We start from the raw sequence: 19,533 nt of genomic DNA, 5'->3' as shown, positions 1-19,533 counted from the left end.
TGCCACATGTTGAAGTAATTGAAGTAACCGACAGCGTCCCCTTTCACACGTAACGCTAAACCATGATGGTTAAGCATTGTGAACTAACTGTGATGGCTGAGCGTGTCATGGGGTGGGCATTTTCCCTGACCACAGTGGCTACATGACCACAGTGTATCCACGCTCACTAACCACATGCTGCAGTAAGGTTAGCATTCCCTTCTGTGGCTTCCTGTGTTGTCTGTCAGGCCTCCATCGTTATCCCATAGAGCTTCACGGTAAGAGCGGCTGAAAATGGTGCCGCCAGTCCTGCCAACTGTTGCCAGACTACCACCCCATGCATGCCGCCTAGCTTACTCCCTTCCACCCTCTCCCCTGTCCCTTTCCCAGTGGGGCACAACAAAGGCAGTCAGGTAGCCACACCACCAAGGCCACGGCCAGTGCCAGGAATGAATCTGAGCTTGTGGAGAGGTCTGGCAGCTCAGATTCAGATTGGGAACAGCCGGAACAGGGGGAGGCTCCCTCCCTAGAGAGCTCAGATATGGCAAGGCCTTCTTCCCAAGACCTTGGCACACAGATGGCGCAGCCTGAATGGCTCCCCCATGAGAACCCAGGTTTTGGAGGAGGAGGGCAGCGAGGGGTGTGACTTGAGGGACGCTAGGGTCCGTCGCAGAGCGAAGCAGGAAAAGTTAGGGGCAGGGCTCAGGCGCTTCGCCAGGTTGGCCACTCATGGAAGCCAACGTAGGAGGGAGCCACCCTACGGGAGGGGCATCCCTGAGAAGCAAGCCTGGCCGTGAAGTTCTCGCCTAGACTGCTGGCAGCTTTTCTAACTTCCACTTCGGCTCCTCTATTGATATCCGCAGATGTGTAGATTAGCTGTTGAGAGTTTCCTAGACTCTGCATTTGTAAGGAAGCTAGCTGTTTACTAATAGTGAGCCTGAAGCCTGGTTTCCTGGAGTGAGTTGATTGCGAAGGGGGAGGACGAAGGAACAGGACACTGCCACCCCATGCATGCTGCCTAGCCGGCTCCCTTCCACCATCTCCCCCGTCCCTTTCCCAGTGGGGCGCAAGAGAGGCCGTCAGGTAGCCACACTGGCAAGACCACGGCCAGCCTCCAGAGTGGCAACAAAGTTGTGGCTTCTGGGGAACTGGGATGGGGTGGGTGTGGTAGACTGCAAGCCCGCTCCTGGTTGCCTGTCCCAGAGGCATGGATGGAACCCGGCGCTGCAGACCAATGGGGAGGTCGGGGCTGCCGCGCTGGCTCAGTGATGGCTGCCTGCAGCCATTTCCGCTGCACAGGCCACTGGGATGTGTGGTGGAGCGGCCCAGAGGACTCCCGTGGTTAGCGGAGCAAGGGGGGTTAGTGGGACTACGCTGCGGACTGTGGTTCCATGACCGTATGGCAGGAGAACATGGCGTGGTTTGTGGTAACTATCCCACAGTGTGGTTACCCTAACTACCCTCTCCCCCTTCGCGTCGGAAGAGGGTCAATCTAAAAAGGGGATTGGGTGCACAAGGCCATTAAATCCAGCAGTGGATCCAGGGTTTGGACAGCCTCGGGCAAGGCCCCCTCAAAGGCCCCCCTCCTGCCGTGAGTCTACCTTCTTAGCACCACTGTCCCCGCTGCTCTTTCTTCTCCTTCTCTTCATTTGCTTGACAGAGAGCTGGGGGTTTATTTATTTATTGCATTTATATCCCGCCTTTTTTTTCTTGCAAGGAACCCAAAGCAGCCTCCATTCTCCTCCTCCTCTCCATTTTCTCCTCACAACCACCACCCTGTGAGGTGGGTTGGGCTGAGAGTCTGTGACTGGCCCAAAGTCACCCAGTGAGCTTCCGTGGCTGAGTGGGGACTAGAACCCAGATCTCCCAGCTCCCTGTCCAGCACTCTCGCCACTACGCCACGCTGGCTCTCTGGTTGGACTTGATGGCCTTATAGGCCCTTTCCAACCCTACTATTCTATGATTCTATGAGAGGCAGAGAGCAAGGAGGCATTGGCTGTGGGCCCCTGCTGGGGAGCGGGCCCTTGGCAGGTGCCCAAACATGCCTACTCTTGACACCGGCCCGAAGGGGTGACACCAAAGGGCTTGAGTCCTTTGGGTTACCTCTTCATGGAGCAGTAAGGGTAAAACTGATACTCTTTGCTACTCTTTCCCTCTCTCCCACCCAACTAAGCTGCATTCGTAGTTGGTTCTTTGCGCGCCGGGTTCATTCTTCGCAGGCTTTTAACGGCACAGCACCTGATCAAGGGATTTTGATCCACCCTGTTTATGAGGGCTGTGGATTTTTGTGATCTCTTTTTTTGGTCACTTTTGTTTGTAAAGTTTCGATTAAAACGTGCCATCCGATGGGGAGGCTTTCGCTCTGGAATTCCTGTATCGAGTGCCGGGGAGTGTGAGGAAGTTAGACTAGATCGTACTTCCCCAACACGATGCTTTCCAGATGTTCTGGACTTCAGGTCCCATCAGCCCTAGGCGATAGGGCCAATGTCCAGGAATGGTGGCAGTTGTAGTCCAAAACATCTGGAGGGCCCCAGGTTGGGGAAGGTTGGCCTAGAGAGGCTACAAGGCTCCCCCAACTCCAGGATCCCACATTTCATAAGCTACTTGGGGGACCTTATGCTCAAAAGGCAGAATAAAAATATCCTGTAGCTATTCATGTTTCTGTATCAATATACGCACGTGTGCAACATGCACACAAGTACAAATAGAAGGGGTGTGTGTGTTATTATTCAGAAGACCCAGTGATGTAAGAGAAGGGCATGCCACATGACTCCACAGAGCAGAAAGGAAAACAAGATCCATTCAATAGAGCAACAGATCCAATCCGAATGGGTGCCGAGAGCGCCCAACTAGCGAACAAGTGGCGAAACAGGATGGATTGAGAATTGAGGAACTGGGAATAAAACTGCCAATATCATACTGCCTTTATACAAGTCTATGGCGAGACCACACTTGGAATACTGTGTCCAGTTCTGGTCACCACGCCTAAAAGAGATATTGCAGAGCTGGAAGAAGTGCAGGAAAGGCTAACTAAAGTGATCCAGGGGCTGGAGCATCTCCCCTATGAGGCAAAGTTACAAAAGCTGGGATTGTTTAGCTTGGAGGAAAGGAGGGTCAGGGGGACATGATGGAGGTGTACAGAATTATGCGTGGTGTGGAGAACGTGGATAGGGAGACATTTTTCTCCCTCTCTCAAAATACTAGAACCCGGGGTCATCCCATGAAGCTGATTGGTGGGAGATTCAGGACAGATCAAAGGAAGGGCTTCTTCACACAGCGCAAAGTTAAACTATGGAACTCACTTCCACAAGACACAGAGATGGCCACCAATTTGGATGGCTTTAAAAGGGGGTTAGAGAAATTCCTGGAGGAGAAGGCTATCAATGGCCACCGGTCCTGATGGCTAAATGCTACCTCCAGTATCAGAGGCAGTATGCCTATGCACACCAGCTGCTGGGGAACATGGGCAGGAGGGTGCTGTTTGTGCTCATGCCCTGCTTGTGGGTTCCCGGTGGACAGCTGGTTGGCCACTGTGTGAACAGAATGCTGGGCTAGATGGACCCTTGGTCTGATCCAGGATGGCTCTTATGTTCTTATGGATAGTGTACATAATAAACACCTGGAGAGGGACGATTACTTTCTGCTATGAGTGAGCCACTCCCAGTCCCTGCTGAGCCCGCGTCTGAGAACATCGAATTTACAAATGGATGCCATCTCCAAGGCAGCTGCAAAGTAGGGATTCGTTTCTAGGTTTGACCTGACTGGACACAGCCCCATTCTGTGCAGGTGGACTCGGAAGTCCCACAGCTCTGCAGGGAGCCTGCTGCCAATCCCCAGAGTCTCCTAGACCGGCTGTGCCCCCCTCCTCAATGTCACTGCCTCTTCTCCCAGCCACTCCGAGCATGCAGTGACAACAGCGAAGAGACCGAGTGGCATCCTCCACTTGCCTTGTGTGCGCTCTCTGGATGGTTATGTGGATTGGGCCCACTCAGAGAATGGGGCCCACAGAAGCCATCTTCCCAAACCTCCCCACCCCCGCCCCAAATCTGGAGCTGACATGGTTTGGAATAGTGTTTAGTCTCCCTTCTGCTGTCTCTGCACAGTGACTGTGCAGTCACTGACTGATCCGCAAGTGACTGCAGATCAGGGATGTTGAACCTCAGGCCAAATCCAGCCCTCCGGGATTCCTCAGATGGCCATACACCCTCTCCTCCGGCCCACTGGCCCAAGGTCACCCAGTAACTTTCACATCCCAGTGAGGATTTCCTCATTTCCTAGCCCCACATTCTAACCACTGCACCACACCAACTGGCTTCTTAGCCTGCCTCTGACTCTTCTTTCCCTCCCTCCCACCCTTCCTCTCTTCCTTTCTCCCCTTTCTTTTCTTCTTCCTCCCCCACACTTCTTATTTTTCTTTCGCCTCTTTCCTTTCTTCTTCCCTTCTTCTTTCTTTCTTCCTTTCTCCCCTTTCCTTTCTTTCTTTTTTTCTGTGTCTTTCTTTCCTTTCTTCTTACTTCCCCACACTTTCCTTCCTTCCTTCCTTTTTTCTTTCCTTCCCTCTTCCTTCCCCCTTCCTTCTTCCTTCCTTCTTCCTTTCCCTCTTCCTTCCCCTTTCTTCATTTCCCTCTTTCTTTCCTTCCTCCTTCCCCTCTTAATTCCTTCCTTCCATTCCTTCTTCCTTCCCTCTTCCTTCCTTCCATCCTTCCATTTCCTTCCTTCCTTCCTTCCTTCCTTCCTTCCTTCCTTCCTTCCTTCCCCCTTCCTTCCTCCCTTCCTTCCCTTCTTCCTTCCTTCCTTCCTTCCTTTGTCCTTCCCCCTTCCTTCCTTTTCTCCTTCCTTCCTTCCTTCCTTCCTTCCTTCCCCCTTCCTTCCTTCTCTTCCTTCCTCCTTCCTTCCCCTCTTCCTTCCTTCCTCCTTCCCCTTCCTTCCTTTTCTTCTTTCTTTCTTTCTTCCCTTCCTTCTTCCTTCCCCCTTCTTTCCCCCTTCCTTCTTTCTCTGCCTTCCTTCCTTCTTCCCCCTTCCTTTCCCCCTTCCTTCCTTCCCCCTCCCTTCCTTCCTTCCCCTCCTTCCTTCCTTCTCCTCCCTCCCTCCCTCCCTTTCTTCCTTCCTTCTTCCCCCTTCCTTCCTTCCTCCCCCCTTCCTTCCTTCCTTTCTCCTTCCCCCTTCCTTCCTTTTCTTCTCTTTCTTTCTTTCTTTCTTTCTTCCTTCCTTCTTCCTTCCTTCCTTCTTTCTTCCCCCTTCCTTCCTTCCTCCCCCCTTCCTTCCTTCCTTTCTCCTTCCCCCTTCCTTCCTTTTCTTCTCTTTCTTTCTTTCTTTCTTCCTTCCTTCCTTCCTTCCTTCTTCCTTCCACCTTCCTTCCTTCCTTCCTTCTTTCTCTTCCTTCCTTCTTCCCCCTTCCTTCCTCCCCCCTTCCTTCCTTCCTTTCTCCTTCCCCCTTCCTTCCTTTTCTTCTCTTTCTTCCTTCCCCTCCTTCCTTCCTTCTCCTCCCTCCCTCCCTTTCTTCCTTCCTTCTTCCCCCTTCCTTCCTTCCTTTCTCCTTCCCCCTTCCTTCCTTTTCTTCTTTCTTTCTTTCTTCCTTCCCCCTTCCTTCCTTTTCTTCTTTCTTCCTTCCTTCCTTCCTTCCCCCTTCCTTCCTCCCCCTCTTCCTTCCTTCCTTCCTTCTTCCCCCTTCCTTCCTTTTCTTCTTTCTTTCTTTCTACCTTCCTTCCTTCCTTCCCCCTTCCTTCCTCCCCCTCTTCCTTCCTTCCTTCCTTCTTCCCCCTTCCTTCCTTTTCTTCTTTCTTTCTTCCTTCCCCCTTCCTTCCTTTTCTTCTTTCTTCCTTCCTTCCTTCCTTCCCCCTTCCTTCCTTCCTTCCTCCCCCTCTTCCTTCCTTCCCCCTTCCTTCCTCCCCCTCTTCCTTCCTTCCTTCCTTCCTTCCTTCTTCCCCCTTCCTTCCTTTTCTTCTTTCTTTCTTTCTACCTTCCTTCCTTCCTTCCCCCTTCCTTCCTCCCCCTCTTCCTTCCTTCCTTCCTTCTTCCCCCTTCCTTCCTTTTCTTCTTTCTTTCTTCCTTCCCCCTTCCTTCCTTTTCTTCTTTCTTCCTTCCTTCCTTCCTCCCCCCTTCCTTCCTCCCCCTCTTCCTTCCTTCCCCCTTCCTTCCTCCCCCCCTTCCTTCCTTCCTTCCTTCCTTCTTCCCCCTTCCTTCCTTTTCTTCTTTCTTTCTTTCTACCTTCCTTCCTTCCTTCCTTCCTTCCCCCTTCCTTCCTCCCCCTCTTCCTTCCTTCCTTCTTCCCCCTTCCTTCCTTTTCTTCTTTCTTCCTTCCTTCCTTCCTTCCTTCCCCCTTCCTTCCTCCCCCTCTTCCTTCCTTCCTTCCTTCCTTCTTCCTTCCCCCTTCCTTCCTTTTCTTCTTTCTTTCTTTCTTCCTTCCCCCTTCCTTTCTTCCTTCCCCCTTCCTTCCTTCCCCCTTCCTTTCTTCCTTCCCCCTTCCTTCCTTCCCCCTTCCTTCCTCCCCCTCTTCCTTCCTTCCTTCCTTCCTTCCCCCTTCCTTCCTCCCCCTCTTCCTTCCTTCCTTCCTTCCTTCCTTCCTTTTCTTCTTTCTTTCTTTCTTTCTTTCTTCCCCCTTCCTTCCTTTTCTTCTTTCTTTCTTCCTTCCCCCTTCCTTCCTCCCCCTTCCTTCCTTTCTCCTTCCCCCTTCCTTCCTTTCTCCTTCCCCCTTCCTTCCTTCTTTCTCCTCTCCTCCCCTCCCCGCCTCCCCGCTGCCGCCCCTTTAAGGCGCTTCCCTCCGCGCCGCCCCTCCCTTTTTGTCCCCGCCGCGCCGCCGTCGGCCGGCGGGCGGGGCCTGGGCGGGGCCTGGGCGGCGCGGCGAGCGGGGGCGGCGCTGCCTGCGCGGGCGGCGTGTCAGGTCGGGCGCCGCCGAGGGACGCAGCACGTGGGCGGCTCCGGCTCCGGCCCCGGCCCGGCCGTGTCCTTCCAGCGGCAGCGCAGCGAGGCCGGCGGCGCAGGCACAGGCACCGGCGCGGCGCGGCGGGGCGGCCGGCCGGCCATGGTCCTCCAGGCGGACGAGGCGCCTCCGGCGGGCGCGGCGGCGCAGCAGCCGCCCAGCAGGGAGCCGCAGGCGCGGAGCGGTGCAGGTGGGTGAGGCCGCGGCTTCCCCCGCCCCCGGGCCGCCTCCGCTGCCCCCCGCGGCGGCGACCCCCGCCCCTCTCCTCCCCCCTCCCATGCGAGGTAGTTACCCCGGAACAACCTCCCTCCCCCCTTCCGTTTCGCGCTGCGCGCCTCTCTGGGCTTCCCGGCCAGCGCGCTCAGCGGGCCCTTTTGGTAGCGCGGGGGACCGCCAGGCAGCCCCGTGGGAGGCTTCGGGGTAGATGCGGGGTGAGGCGAGGGTAGATGCGGGGTAGATGCGGGGTGGGGCAGCGCTGCCCTCGATGGAGCCGCCCTCGCCGCGGCTGCCTCGCCTTCCCTGCGTGTGGGGTAGTGCTGGCTCCTGGCCCCCTCTCCGGGCCTGTTGGAGGTAGCTACCCTGGAATAACCTTGGTTGTTCCCCCTGTGCTTGTTCTCATTCTTTGCACGCCGCTTCTCAAGCCGGCGTCCTCAGGGCGGTGTGTAACGTGCAAAAACAGCAGCAACGACGACAAAAGGGAAGTCACAACCCCGTTTGTGCTTTTTGGGGTTCTCGGCCTCATGTGTGGCACACAGGGGCGCGCCGTGCGGCCGCAGACCTCTGGTGCCGCGGGGCGTGTGGTGTAGGAGCGGGTAGGATCTGCTCCCGAGTCGATGTGCCTGGCACTGGGTTTGCGCAACAGAGCAGGTGAGGAGGGAGCCTTGGCTGTCATGCGTACGCTCTGGGGTCGGGGTCGTGCCCCTCGTTCTCCTCCCCTTGCCCACCTGGGGGTAGATACCCCCGAATAACTCCCCCCGTCGTCTTATTCATCCGCGCCTGCATGCATGTGCCATGCGTTCGGAGTGGCTTGGCTGCAATGCACAACCGCTGAAACAGGAAGTCAAAGGAGGTGGTGGGAGGGGGGTTGTTTCTCCTTGGACGTGACCCTGCTGTCGTCACTGCAGTGAATGATCCCACGTGCACGTGTGACCCCCCCCCCACATGCTCATACACACGCTAGCCTTCCATGCGGCGTGTTTACTAAGTGTTTCGGTCCTAAGCAGGATTACTCAAGAGTAAGTCGGATAGAACTCACTGGAGCTTGCAACCATAAGAGCGCCGGCTGCGAGGGCACATATTCCAAAGAGAGAGGCCTCGAGTGCCAGTCTTCAAGATCTTCCCAGATCCGTCTTCTCTTACTCCACCCCGCGTGTGGAAGTAGCTATCTTTTCCAGTAGGCCACCTTGGTGCTGTCTGTCCATGGGCATTTGAAATGAATGCCCCCCCCCCCAACGTTGTACTTTTAAGGTGGGTTAATCTTTGGCATCCGTAACCCATCTGGGGAAGCCTTTCCTTTCTCCCCCCCCCCCCCCCGTATTTGTGTGGATATGGTGGTAATGCTGACCTTGATATAGCTGTGCGTATATCTTGGCCATCTTGAGGACTAGCAGCCTTAGTGTCATATCCACATTGATGGAGAATAATTCTTGCATGATTTCCCACTCCTGGGATGGATCCATACTTGAGGAGAAGAGAGAGTAACTGTGACCCACCCCCTTCTGTATTTGGCAGTACACATCCTTGTAGGCTGGAGAGTAACAGCCTTGGCCCAGTTTTGTCTCTTTCCCCCACCTCCCTCCTGGCGTCCAGGGGTCACGGCTTTGGAGTTGTGACCCCTGCATAACCTTCTTCATAAACAGCTTCTCCCTGGGACTCTCTCTTGTTAAGGCCTAGTCTTTGTGGAGGTGGCTGACCTGTGCCTGGGCTGAACATCTGTATGGCTGAATGCTGCACCATTTAAAAAAAAATAAAAAATCCCTCCACATAGAAATCAAGTGTGTCAGAGTGCTCGTCTCTCCTTTTTCCTTAACATGCTAATTTTCTGCGTGCAGGGACTACAATTCTTGTGTGTGAGTTTTCCATCCTTTGAGCCTCCCACTCCACCCCCACCCCCATGCCGTGGTCTGATACTGTACGTGCCAGGCGCTGGTGTATCTCACTTCAGTGAGAAGTTGGCCTGAGGTATAGGACCTTCCTCGTCCGATTAAAATACCTCATTGGGAATCCTCTCCTTCTGTTCCCTTAGAAACGCTTCATTTAGAGATAATGCCTCTAACTCTGCATGTGTAGCAAAATCTAGATAGCCGTCATAAATGATGGGTGCCTCTTGATATTTCCTGCACACGCACGTGCTTGCTTACACACACACACACACACACACACACACCCCTCTACTATTTAGGTACCTATTTAGAAGCTCCAGGGATTTTGAATAATTCAGCTCCCCACCGTGGAAGTTGTCGTAATTCTGACTTGGGTTCCTGCACTGAGCAGGGGGTTGGACTCGATGGCCTTGTAGGCCCCTTCCAACCCTACTATTCTGTGATTCTAAGACAGACCATAACCAGATGCCCCTTTTAAGGTGACACCGTTCCTTGAGATCCAGAACTCTTGGCCAATCCATTTCTTCCCTGATGCCCCGTCGGGCCGTCGCCCCTTTGCTTCAACATCTATCTCTGAGGAGGTGGAGAAATGACCCTTTTCGGGGTGTCCTACTTTGGATATGCGTGTGTGTGTCCTATTGCCGTTTCTCGTGGCCCCCCCCAAACTTGGCTGTTCTCCACCATCTCCCACCTCCGTGTCTTTTTCTCTGTTCATATGGTTACCCCTTAAACATGTGAGGGCCTGACCCCTGACCTTTCCTGTCCAGAAATAGAGGAACTGATGTCTCACCACGGACCAAAGTTCCATCTACCGCAGCATCGTGGTTCCCACAGTGGCCAGCCAAATGTCTTTGGACATAGAGGCACCATTCCCTCCTCTGCCCAAATGCCCCAGGAAGCTGGTATTCAGTGGCATATACTTCCAGTGCCTCTTGCACATGGTACCTTAATTGGCACAAACCCTTCCCTGATGGGGAAGTGGATAAAAACCGAGTTTTTGTCAAAAGGTCAAGCGAAATGGTTGTGCAGCGGAAACCCCCTTTCCTTGCTTCTGGATAGGTGGGTTTCCTGTGATTTCCCTATCCGGCTACGGGAGCAGAAAACAGGGCTGTACGCACTGAACGACGAGAGTCTTTCCGTCGTTGGCGATACCTACCTGGGAAGGCAGATGAGATTGCACAACATTTGGAGGGCGACGCGGGTCTCCTTTAAACTGCCTTTGGAATTTGAACCTAGGATAAGAAAGGAGGTGGGGGATGTTAGCGCATGTCCTCCTTTCTGTAGATCTCCCGGCCTTTTCTGGATGATAATAAAAGGACCAGGGTCGCGAGTAGGTTTCAGGGGTCCTTGTCAGCCTCCCTCGTGGAGGTTTTGTCCCCCTTCTGGTGTACAGACAAATCAAACTGGCTAAAACGTTTTGGTGCGGTTAGCATACTTGGAGAAGATCACAAGTTTGGGGTGGAGGAAGCTGATGACTGGAATCCCATTTATTTATTCGGTGTGGGGGCTTAGGGAAACTGACTGAGGCCCCTGCCAGAGCGCATGGGGGGAAATGTGGTTGAGGTGCCGTGAGTTTGTTTATACAGTTGCTTACGCCCCTTCTTTGGCCCTTGAAAGCACCCCCAAGGTGGCCGATGACACAACAATCATACAAAGAAAAAGGGTTTTTTTTGTAAGTGGAGCAAATAACTAATCCATTTACCAGAGGGATTTTGTTGTTGTTGTTTTAGCTGGTCAAAGGCCTGGCAGAACAAGAAAGTTCTAATTGCTAGCTTTAAGGCAGCTTGGTTGAGGGTCTGAGCTCTGAAGGTTAATTTGGGGGGGGCGGTTAGGAGAGGGGGGGTTGATCCTAAGGCAGGTGCGCTCTGCTGATGGTAATTACTCCTGTGTAAAGCTGGAGTGGACATTATAGCCTCTGGATTTCTTTTTCTTTCTTTCTCTCTCTCTCTCTCTCTCTCTCTCTCTTTCTCTTTCTCTCTTGTAACATACAAGAATGCGCTGTTGTGCGCTATTAATCTGGAACAGCAGCCGCCCTTTCTGGTTCGTTACTAAAAAGGATTGGAATTCCTTTCAGCCATATTTGGAGGGGAGGAATATAACCCACCCACCCTGACATGCTTAAATGGCTTGCTGTTACCCCGTCACCAACTAATCCTCATTTCTGTTATCTCGGAGTGTGGAGCTCCACAAATGTGGGGTCTTGATGGTTTTTTGCTGTTGTGATCCTGGGAGCTTGGAAGGAAGGGGAGGATGCTGAGAAGGCGTAGCCCTGTTGCAGCTGCCAGAATTTAAATCAGCACCCAGCTCTCCCTCCCTTTTTCCCTAATAAAGTTGGCGCTGAGCGGGGCGGGGTGTAGGCTTATATATTTCGCGTTTGCCTCTAGCGTGCAGTGCTTAATTTGTGCCAGAGTTTAATTCTGGCACATGTGTCCTGATGATAAACAGAAGCACCCCTGAACATGTGTAGAGTGCTATTTTTTTCTACATTGCTCTGCGAGCGCGTCTGTGAAGGCTTGCATTCACTCAGGGGTAATCTGTCAGGGCTAGAAACAGCAGAGAGCCAAAAGTGACCCCCCCCCCCACACACACACACACACTCCTTCCCCCCTGCCCAGAAAGTTGCCGGGGAGAGACAGTTTGCTTTTGCCAAGGGTCTGAACTGATTGCTTGCAAATGGGCTTTTAAAATTAGATTGCAGGTCGCAATCTACCTAAGCTGTGGACACAGGTTTAAGGAGCAATACCTCCGAAGAGATGCCGTGGCTTTTCGGCAGTTGTTGGCTACTATAACTTTTTGGAGGTGAAGCGAGACTTGAAATTCCCTTTTCTTGCGTGTTGAAGATCCACTCCCTTTCCTCTATCCTTTGTTCCATAGCAGGTTATAAATGTATACTTCCATTTTGGCTGCTTCTCCAAATTCTGCCCTGCCTTGATTTAATGGCACACTTTTAAGGGCGCAATCCTATGCATGTTTAGACAGAGAAAAGGCCTACAACTCCCAGCATTCCCCAGCCAGCATGGAGTTGTAGGACTTTTTTCTGTCTAAACATGCATAGGATTGAGCCCCGAGTGCCTGAAGTAAAAAAAAACCAAGTAATTAGGAGAGGGATTTTTTTTAAAGCCATTTAAATTTTACTGTATTTGAAACAGTAAATTCCATTCTTTATTGTGTGGGCTTAATACTCCTTTTAAGATGGTAGCAGTTTTATTCTTGGTCGCCAGATCTGTTGCTGCAACTCCTCACACGCTTGAGTATCCGTCTTGCTTTACCACTGTTTTGCTATGGGTGCTACATGTTTTAATATCGTGGTTGATTTCAAGTAGCTGCTGAAAAAGAGCCGATGTACTACAATTGCTTATTTAAATGGCTACTCCTTGGCTTAAGTTACTGGGGGAGGAAGCATTTTTCATTTTCATTTTTTTTTTTTAGCCTTTATCCTGCTCTCTGTGTAACTTAAAAAAAAAAAATCAAATCAGCCTTTTCCAAACTTGGTGCCCTCCATATGTTTTGGATGTCAGTTCCCATCAGCCCCAGCTAGCATATCCAGTGGTCAGGAATGCTGGGAGTTGTAGCCCAAAACATCCAAATGGAACCAAGTTGTACTAGAAAATAGGGAATCAATTGAGTGTAGGAATGAGGAAACTTTTTTTTTCTGATGAGGGCCATACTCCCTCAAGGGTAATCTGTCAGTAAGTGGGGCCACCCCTTTCTCTCTTCCTGCCACCCCCTTCTCTCTCTCTCTCTCGGCCTGCCACCCCCTCCTCTCTTTCTCTCTCTCGGCCTGCCACCCCCTCCTCTCTTTCTCTCTCTCGGCCTGCCACCCCCTCCTCTCTTTCTCTCTCTCGGCCTGCCACCCCCTCCTCTCTTTCTCTCGGCCTGCCGCCCCCTCCTCTCTTTCTCTCTCTCGGCCTGCCACCCCCTCCTCTCTTTCTCTCTCTCGGCCTGCCGCCCCCTCCTCTCTTTCTCTCTCTTGGCCTGCCGCCCCCTCCTCTCTTTCTCTCTCTCGGCCTGCCGCCCCCTCCTCTCTTTCTGTTTGACCAGCGTGCTTCTGGGGGAAGGACAGATTGCTCTTTCCAAAGGTCTGAGCTGATCACTTGCAGAGGGCTTCTGAAAGAAGACCATTGAGGGTCACAGGTTGACCACCCCTGATGCAGAGTCTTCAGATCTTGTTTATGGAGTGCTCTGGCTGATCTCCAGCAAGCAGCAGTGTTGATGCCTTGCCTTGTAACACCTAGCCACCCCTTTTAGAGGTGGAAGACAGACCCTCCCCCTTTTTTCCCTGCAGCATATCATTTATAGAATGAATCTCATCTTTCCATATAACTTGTGGTAACTCCCACCTTGTGAACATCGTGTGTGTCACGCGCCCTCAGCAGTAGCACACTTGCTTTCGATTCCAGCGTGGGAACAGCCCTGTCTGAAACTTCAGAGCAGAGCTAGGCAACCCATTGCCTCCAGATGTTTTGGATCACAGTTCCCATAATCCCTGACCATCGGCCATGCCAAAACATCTGGAGGGCGCCGGGTTTCTCAGCCCTGCCTTAGAGAACTGCTGCCAATCAGTGGAGACAATACTGACCTAGATGGACCAGTGTTGACTCTGTGTCTTTGCTCACCATGGGAATGAACTGATGTGACTCGGTTTTCTCTGCCAACATTTCACAGATGGAAAAATAGGCACCTCTGAGTATACTTTCAACACTCCTCTTTACCTATCATTTGCACAGTACATTTATAGGGACTGGAAACAAAGCCCTGTGAGGAGAGACTGAAAGAAATGGGCATGTTTAGCGTGGAGAAGGGAGGTACGATAGCGCTCTTCAAGTACTTGAAAGGTTGTCACAGAGAGGAAGGCCAGGATCTCTTCTCAATCTTCCCAGAGTGCAGGACATGGAATAACGGGCTCAAATTATAGGAGGCTAGATTCCGGCTGAACATCAGGAAAAACTTCCTGACTGTTAGAGCAGTACGACAATGGCACCAATTCCCTAGGGAGGTGGTGGGCTCTCCCACACTGGAGGCATTCAAGATGAGGCTGGACAGCCATCTGTCAGGGATGGTTTGACTTGGATTCCTGCACTGAGCAGGGGGTTGGACTCGATGGTCTTATAGGCCCCTTCCAACCCTACTATTCTGTCTGTCTGTCTGTCTCTCTATCTATCTATCTTTATACCACCCAATAGCCGAAGCTCTCTGGGCAGTTCAGAGAAATTAAAACCACAAAGCACAGCATAAAACAATATAAAATATGAAAGCTTAAAACTACAGTATAAAAGTACGACCAGAATAAAACCTAGCAGCAATGCAGAGATTTAAAATACAGGTTAAAATAGCAGAGCTAAAAGGCTAGAGTGCTAAAAATGCTGGGAAAATAGGTCTTCAGTTAGCTCCCAAAGGAGTACAATGTAGGTGCCTGGTGAACCTCTCTAGGGAGCTCATTCCACAGCCCGGGTGCCACAGCAGAAAAGGCCCTCTTCCTGGTAGCCTCACTTCCCTTGGCAGGGGCTCACAGAGAAGGACCCCAGAAGATGGTCTTAGGGTCCAGGCAGGCACATATGGGAGGAGGCGATACTTCAGATAACCTGGCCCCAAGCCCTTTGGGGCTTTGATCATTAATACCAGCACTTTGAATCTGGCCTGGACATGGACCGGCAGCCAGTGCAGCTGGAAAGGTACTGGCATAATGTGATCTCATTGGCCATTCCCCAGGGTGCTTTAGTATTTAGAGGGTCCATAGCTTAGTGGTAGAGCCCTTGCTTTGCATGCTGAACATCCCGGGTCCAATCCCCGGCATCTCCGGTAGAAAGGGTCAAGTAGCAGCTGATGGAAAAGGCCGGCCAGCCTGCCGCACGGGAGGTCTATTTGCAGTCTGAGCAGGCAATATCGGGCTACATGGACCAGTGTGTGCTAGTCTACGGTCTAGGCATATCCGCCTTCCACTCAGAGTTTCCACCCCTAAGCTGGAACACAGAGTGTGCACACTTGTGTACCTATAGGGACATGGGAAACTGCTTTCTGCCAGATCGGACTGCTGTATAGGTAATAGAAACAACTGCAAGAACCAGCAGGCCTCAGACACAACTGTTCTTTATTCAGCACACGCAGAAGTGAAGGCCTAGTGAAAACCCCTCCCGCTGTTGCTGCTCCCAATTGCACAGGAGCTGCCAAGGTTCAAAAACCATAACTAACTCACAGTACCCCGAAGAATACATAATAGGTAAATATGTCCATTTACCCTAGTACTGCCTGCTCTGACTGGCAGCTCTTCTCCAAGGTCTTTCCCGTCCCTACTTGGAGATGCGGATGCTGCTCTTGGGGCCTCCTGCATGCAAAGCACATGCATGCCCTGGTGCTGAACTACGGCTCTTTCCCTCAAGATAAAGTAAGCTTCCAGTCCTTATGGTTCCAAATAAAGGGCTGGTTTAAATAAGAACATAAGAAGCTGCCCTGTAGTGGGTAAGGCTATTGGTCCATCTTTAATGAGCTTCCGCCACGCATTGAAAACTTGGTTGTTCGGGCAGGCATTTGGAGTGGGCTAGGATATTTTCAGAAATACGATGGTTTAATGTTTACTTTTACTGTTTTACACTGTTTGTACTGCTGTACATCGCCCAGAGTGGCCGGGTGACTGGCCAGATGGGCGATTAAGACATTTAATTAATTCTGCCACTGAGCTACGGCATACAGGAACGCTTAGACACCATGTACTGTGCAAGCCATTGTCAATGAGCTATGGTTCCTCGCTCCCATAGAGGTATCACTTATATCCCCCCCCCCCCCCGGTAAACGGGACAATTTAGCAGGTAACCAAAACATAGGGTGTGCTCCTGGTATAAATAGTTGGTACATGTGGGTAGAATCCAACTGAAGTCCTACCTAGAGTAGACCCATTGAGATGAATTGGTCTTAAGTTAGCCATGACTAGCCGAAGTCCATTCATTTCAATGGGTGTCCTCTAAGTTGGATTCTACCCTATATGTTGTTGTTAGAACTGCCTGCCATCCATCCATTTAGGGGCGGGTTAGGCACCCTGTGGCCCTCCAGATGTTTTATCCTACAACTCCTATCATTCCTCACCACTGGCTGTTCTGGCAAGGGCTGCTGGGAGATGTGGGCCAAAACATCCACAGTCACACGTTGCTGAATACCGATACAGGGGCTGTGCCTTCATACAGCGCCCTGCACAGCCCCACCGGTGCGACTTCTCAAACTCCGCCATTGTTCCTATGCGTGTCTTTCCTCGAAGTAAAGCAACCTTGTGCTCTGTAGGGCTTGCTCATGAGTCAGCGCATGCAGGAGGCGGGCTGAAATAAAACTCTTGTAGCCCGACCCTCTGCAATTTTACTCGGGAAGTGAGTCCCAGTGAGTTCTAAGGATGATCACCCATGTGCAGTCTTCCCCATTCTAGCGCCTTCCAGTCGTGTTGGACTACAACGCCCAGCGTGCCCCACCCAGCCATTATTATTCATAGCAGTAGTAATGTAGAGAGCCAGCGTAGTGGCTGGAGTGTTGACCGGGAGCTGGGAGATCCAGTTCTAGCCCCCACTCGGCCATGGAAGCTCACTGGGTGACTTTGGGCCGGTCACACTCTCTCAGCCCAGCCTACTTCGCAGGGTTGTTGTTGTGAGAATAAAATGGAGGGGGGAGGATTATGCCCGCCGCCTTGAGTTCCTTAGGGAGGAAAAAGGCGGGATATAAATGCAATAAATAATAAAATTAATAATAATAATAATAGTAATTTACATTGCGCTCTATGCCAAAGTGCATTGCAATTAACCCCCAAACATACAACACGAGAAGATTTCTGACGGGGTGTGTATAGATCCGACAGGTTGGTTGTGTGCGTGCTTGTGTGGGGGGAGGGAGGGGGAATTGCACACCAAAACTACTAAGGGATAGCAGGCCTCTGGGCACGACCTGTGACTGTCGGAATCTGGCTAGGGGGAGAAATCAGAGCCTGTGCTTCTTCATGGGGGAGAGATTGCATTGGCTGTAGATAAATCTGCACCTGGGTCTGATTTTGATGTTGGGGATCCGACTGTGCCAGATTTGGTTGGGGGTGGGGGGGGAGGTCTGAGCAGAAGGTTCCGGCAGGCCGTCTGCGCCCCGCGGCTGCCGGGTTTCGCCGCCGCCCCTGCTCCCCCCTCCTTTCCGCCACCTCCCTCAAGGTCACCTTCAGCAGGGTACAGCCACGGAACAGCCAATCCAGCGGCGTGGGCGGGCGCTAGATCACAGGATCCTTTAAGGCAGCCTCTGGATGTGTCGCCCGGACTGCCGCTCCCATCACGCCCAGCCGGCGTACTGGGTGTGATGGGAGTTGCAGTCCGCGCGACACATCTGGGGGGCGCCAAGTTGGCAGAGGCGGCTTTGACGTCCCTTTTTATTCCTTGGGACGGGGAGAGAGAGACAGCCTGATTTCTGGATGCTTTAAAGAGGCTTTTAAAAAAAACCCCTCTTCCTGTGTGTTATAAAGAAACAGTTCCAGGGGATTCTCTTGCCCTTGGGTGATCGGCATGGGGGGGGGGGATTCCCTCTCCCTCCCCTCCCTCTTCAAGCCTTCCCCCGTCCTTCCCCTCTCCCCCATGCACGTGGCTGCCAAGGTCCCACAATTGGCAGCAATTTAGCCGCCTCAACATGGATGGTTGCCCAAGGGGAAGATTTAAAGAGACAGGTGCGCGTTACACCCCCCCCCCCCCCGGATTTTACATGCTTTCATTGGCAGCAGCAGCAATTTCAAACTTCAGCAAACCGCAGGAACCTTTCATGCTGCCTGGTCTCAAGGATGGCGGTGATGATAATTATTATTTATACAGCACCATCAGCGTGTTTGTGTGGCTGGGTCCCTGCCCACAGGGGCTTACAGTCCGTGATGTGGGGTGGAAATGTTCCCGCTGGTTTATTTTTCCACTGAAGGTTTTGCCCATTTCATAAGTTCATTCGGAATGAATGGATGCCAGTTGCAAATGCGATATTAAACCAGCTTGGCGGTTTCAAAGCGGTGCTGTATGCTTTTGGGGTGATTAACCCTAGGAAGTATGGGAAAGAATGCATATGTCACTGAAGTGCATTTATGTCTCAGACTGAAACGGCACTAATAGACAGCAACAGCAAAACTGAAACTGCCCCCCGAATCTAAGAGAGTTGAATTCTCAAAATAGATGAGACATTGGAAGCGTATCGTGCACAGTTCTTTATTAGTGTGCCAAGTGTTTTCAGTACTTGGGGGTTTTTTCTTCCTGAAGCAACGTAGGACAAGTACATGCTATTGTCTTTAGATTTTTGCAAGTATTCCAATTAAAGGATCTGCATAATATAATGTTTAAATCACATGAGTTGCGCTTTAATTTCCCCCTTCAAATATTTCAGGCCTTGTGGTGTATCAGGACACAAAATTAAAGAAAAGGTCCTTTTTAAAGCTTTGTTTACTAAATTCAAGTCAACCTGCTAAATTAGATCACTCTCTAGAGCATCAGAAAATTTCCCCATGCAAATTTGCATGGGAAAATTTCCCAGATTCTTGAGGCAGCTTCAACGCAACGAGTAGTCATACAAAAAAACCCAAATTTGCACCACCTTGCAGTCCCCGTGGGTGGACAGGGTCAGAAGTGTGCCCTTTGCAGTCCTAGAGCAACTGGCAAATGGAGCAGAGTTGTTCTTTCTGGCAGGGAGGGGAGAAGTGAGCTTCCTGCAATTGCTTCTTTGCCTGATGGATTGTCTCCCCGTTGCTGTGACTTTCTTCTTAGGGGACAGGAGGTGCAAACTCCCAGTATTTTTTTTTTTGCTCCCTGGCCAATGGCAGAGGCTGAACTATGCTTCCCCTCCCTTCTGCAGTCCCAGGGCCTGGAACATACGAAAGGGTACACATGAAAACCATTTTTACAACCCCACTGTCTCTATTTATGGCGTCTCGATGGGAAGGCTTTTAAACAATTAACCTAGTTGTCAGTGCAGTCCTGTGCATGTCTCCCCGTACCTAAGTCCCTTTAGATTTTATGGGGCTTACTTCCAGGTAAGTGGGCATGGGATTTCAGCCTAAAAGTTGCAATCGTATAATTGACCTTCTATGTACTTTCCTTTCCCCGGTCCTAATTTGCTGGTGTAAGGTTTAGTGTCAGGCTACAGTTTGTGAGGCTCTGGTTTAGATCCCCACTCAGTCATGAAGCTCACTGGGTGACCTTGATCTGAGAGAAAGTGACTGGCCCAAACTACCCCGTAGGGTTGTTGTGAGGATAACATAGGAGAGGACTAGGAAAAACCATGTATGCTGGTTCGGAGGAAGGAAGGGTTACAGCAGTAATAAATGAACACTGTGTAACTTTGGCTTAAATACGCTGGTTAAATAGATCTGATCGTACTTCAACCACCTCAAATATTTAATTTAGAATAAAAATATATATTTTTAAAATCTCATGTACGCAACCACTTACACGTATACCGGAATCTCAAAACAGTTTTCGGTGTTAGCCGGCCTTCATGTTAACGCTGGAAGGTGTAGAGAAAAGCATGCGTCTCTGAGCATGGGCAGAGTACTGA

At 51.5% G+C, this 19,533-nt stretch overlaps 1 protein-coding gene across 1 annotated transcript in view; it reads left to right on the top strand.

Moving 5' to 3' along the window:
- The first annotated feature begins 1,391 nt into the window (after positions 1 to 1,391).
- CLUH (CLUH binding protein of NUMT mRNA) overlaps positions 1,392 to 19,533 on the top strand; it is a 104,814-nt gene continuing 86,672 nt past the window's right edge. The window contains exons 1-3 of the mRNA XM_084822676.1: positions 1,392 to 1,406; positions 3,766 to 3,947; positions 6,730 to 7,088. Of these exons, the coding sequence (XP_084678802.1) occupies positions 1,392 to 1,406; positions 3,766 to 3,947; positions 6,730 to 7,088 (556 nt within the window). The remainder of the gene's footprint in view (positions 1,407 to 3,765; positions 3,948 to 6,729; positions 7,089 to 19,533) is intronic.

This window comes from Heloderma suspectum, chromosome 16 (assembly GCF_057233095.1).
Source record: "Heloderma suspectum isolate Gila_16-S chromosome 16, 16-S_ref, whole genome shotgun sequence".
Lineage (NCBI taxonomy): Eukaryota > Metazoa > Chordata > Lepidosauria > Squamata > Helodermatidae > Heloderma > Heloderma suspectum.
This window is presented reverse-complemented; position numbering and strand designations above follow the sequence as displayed.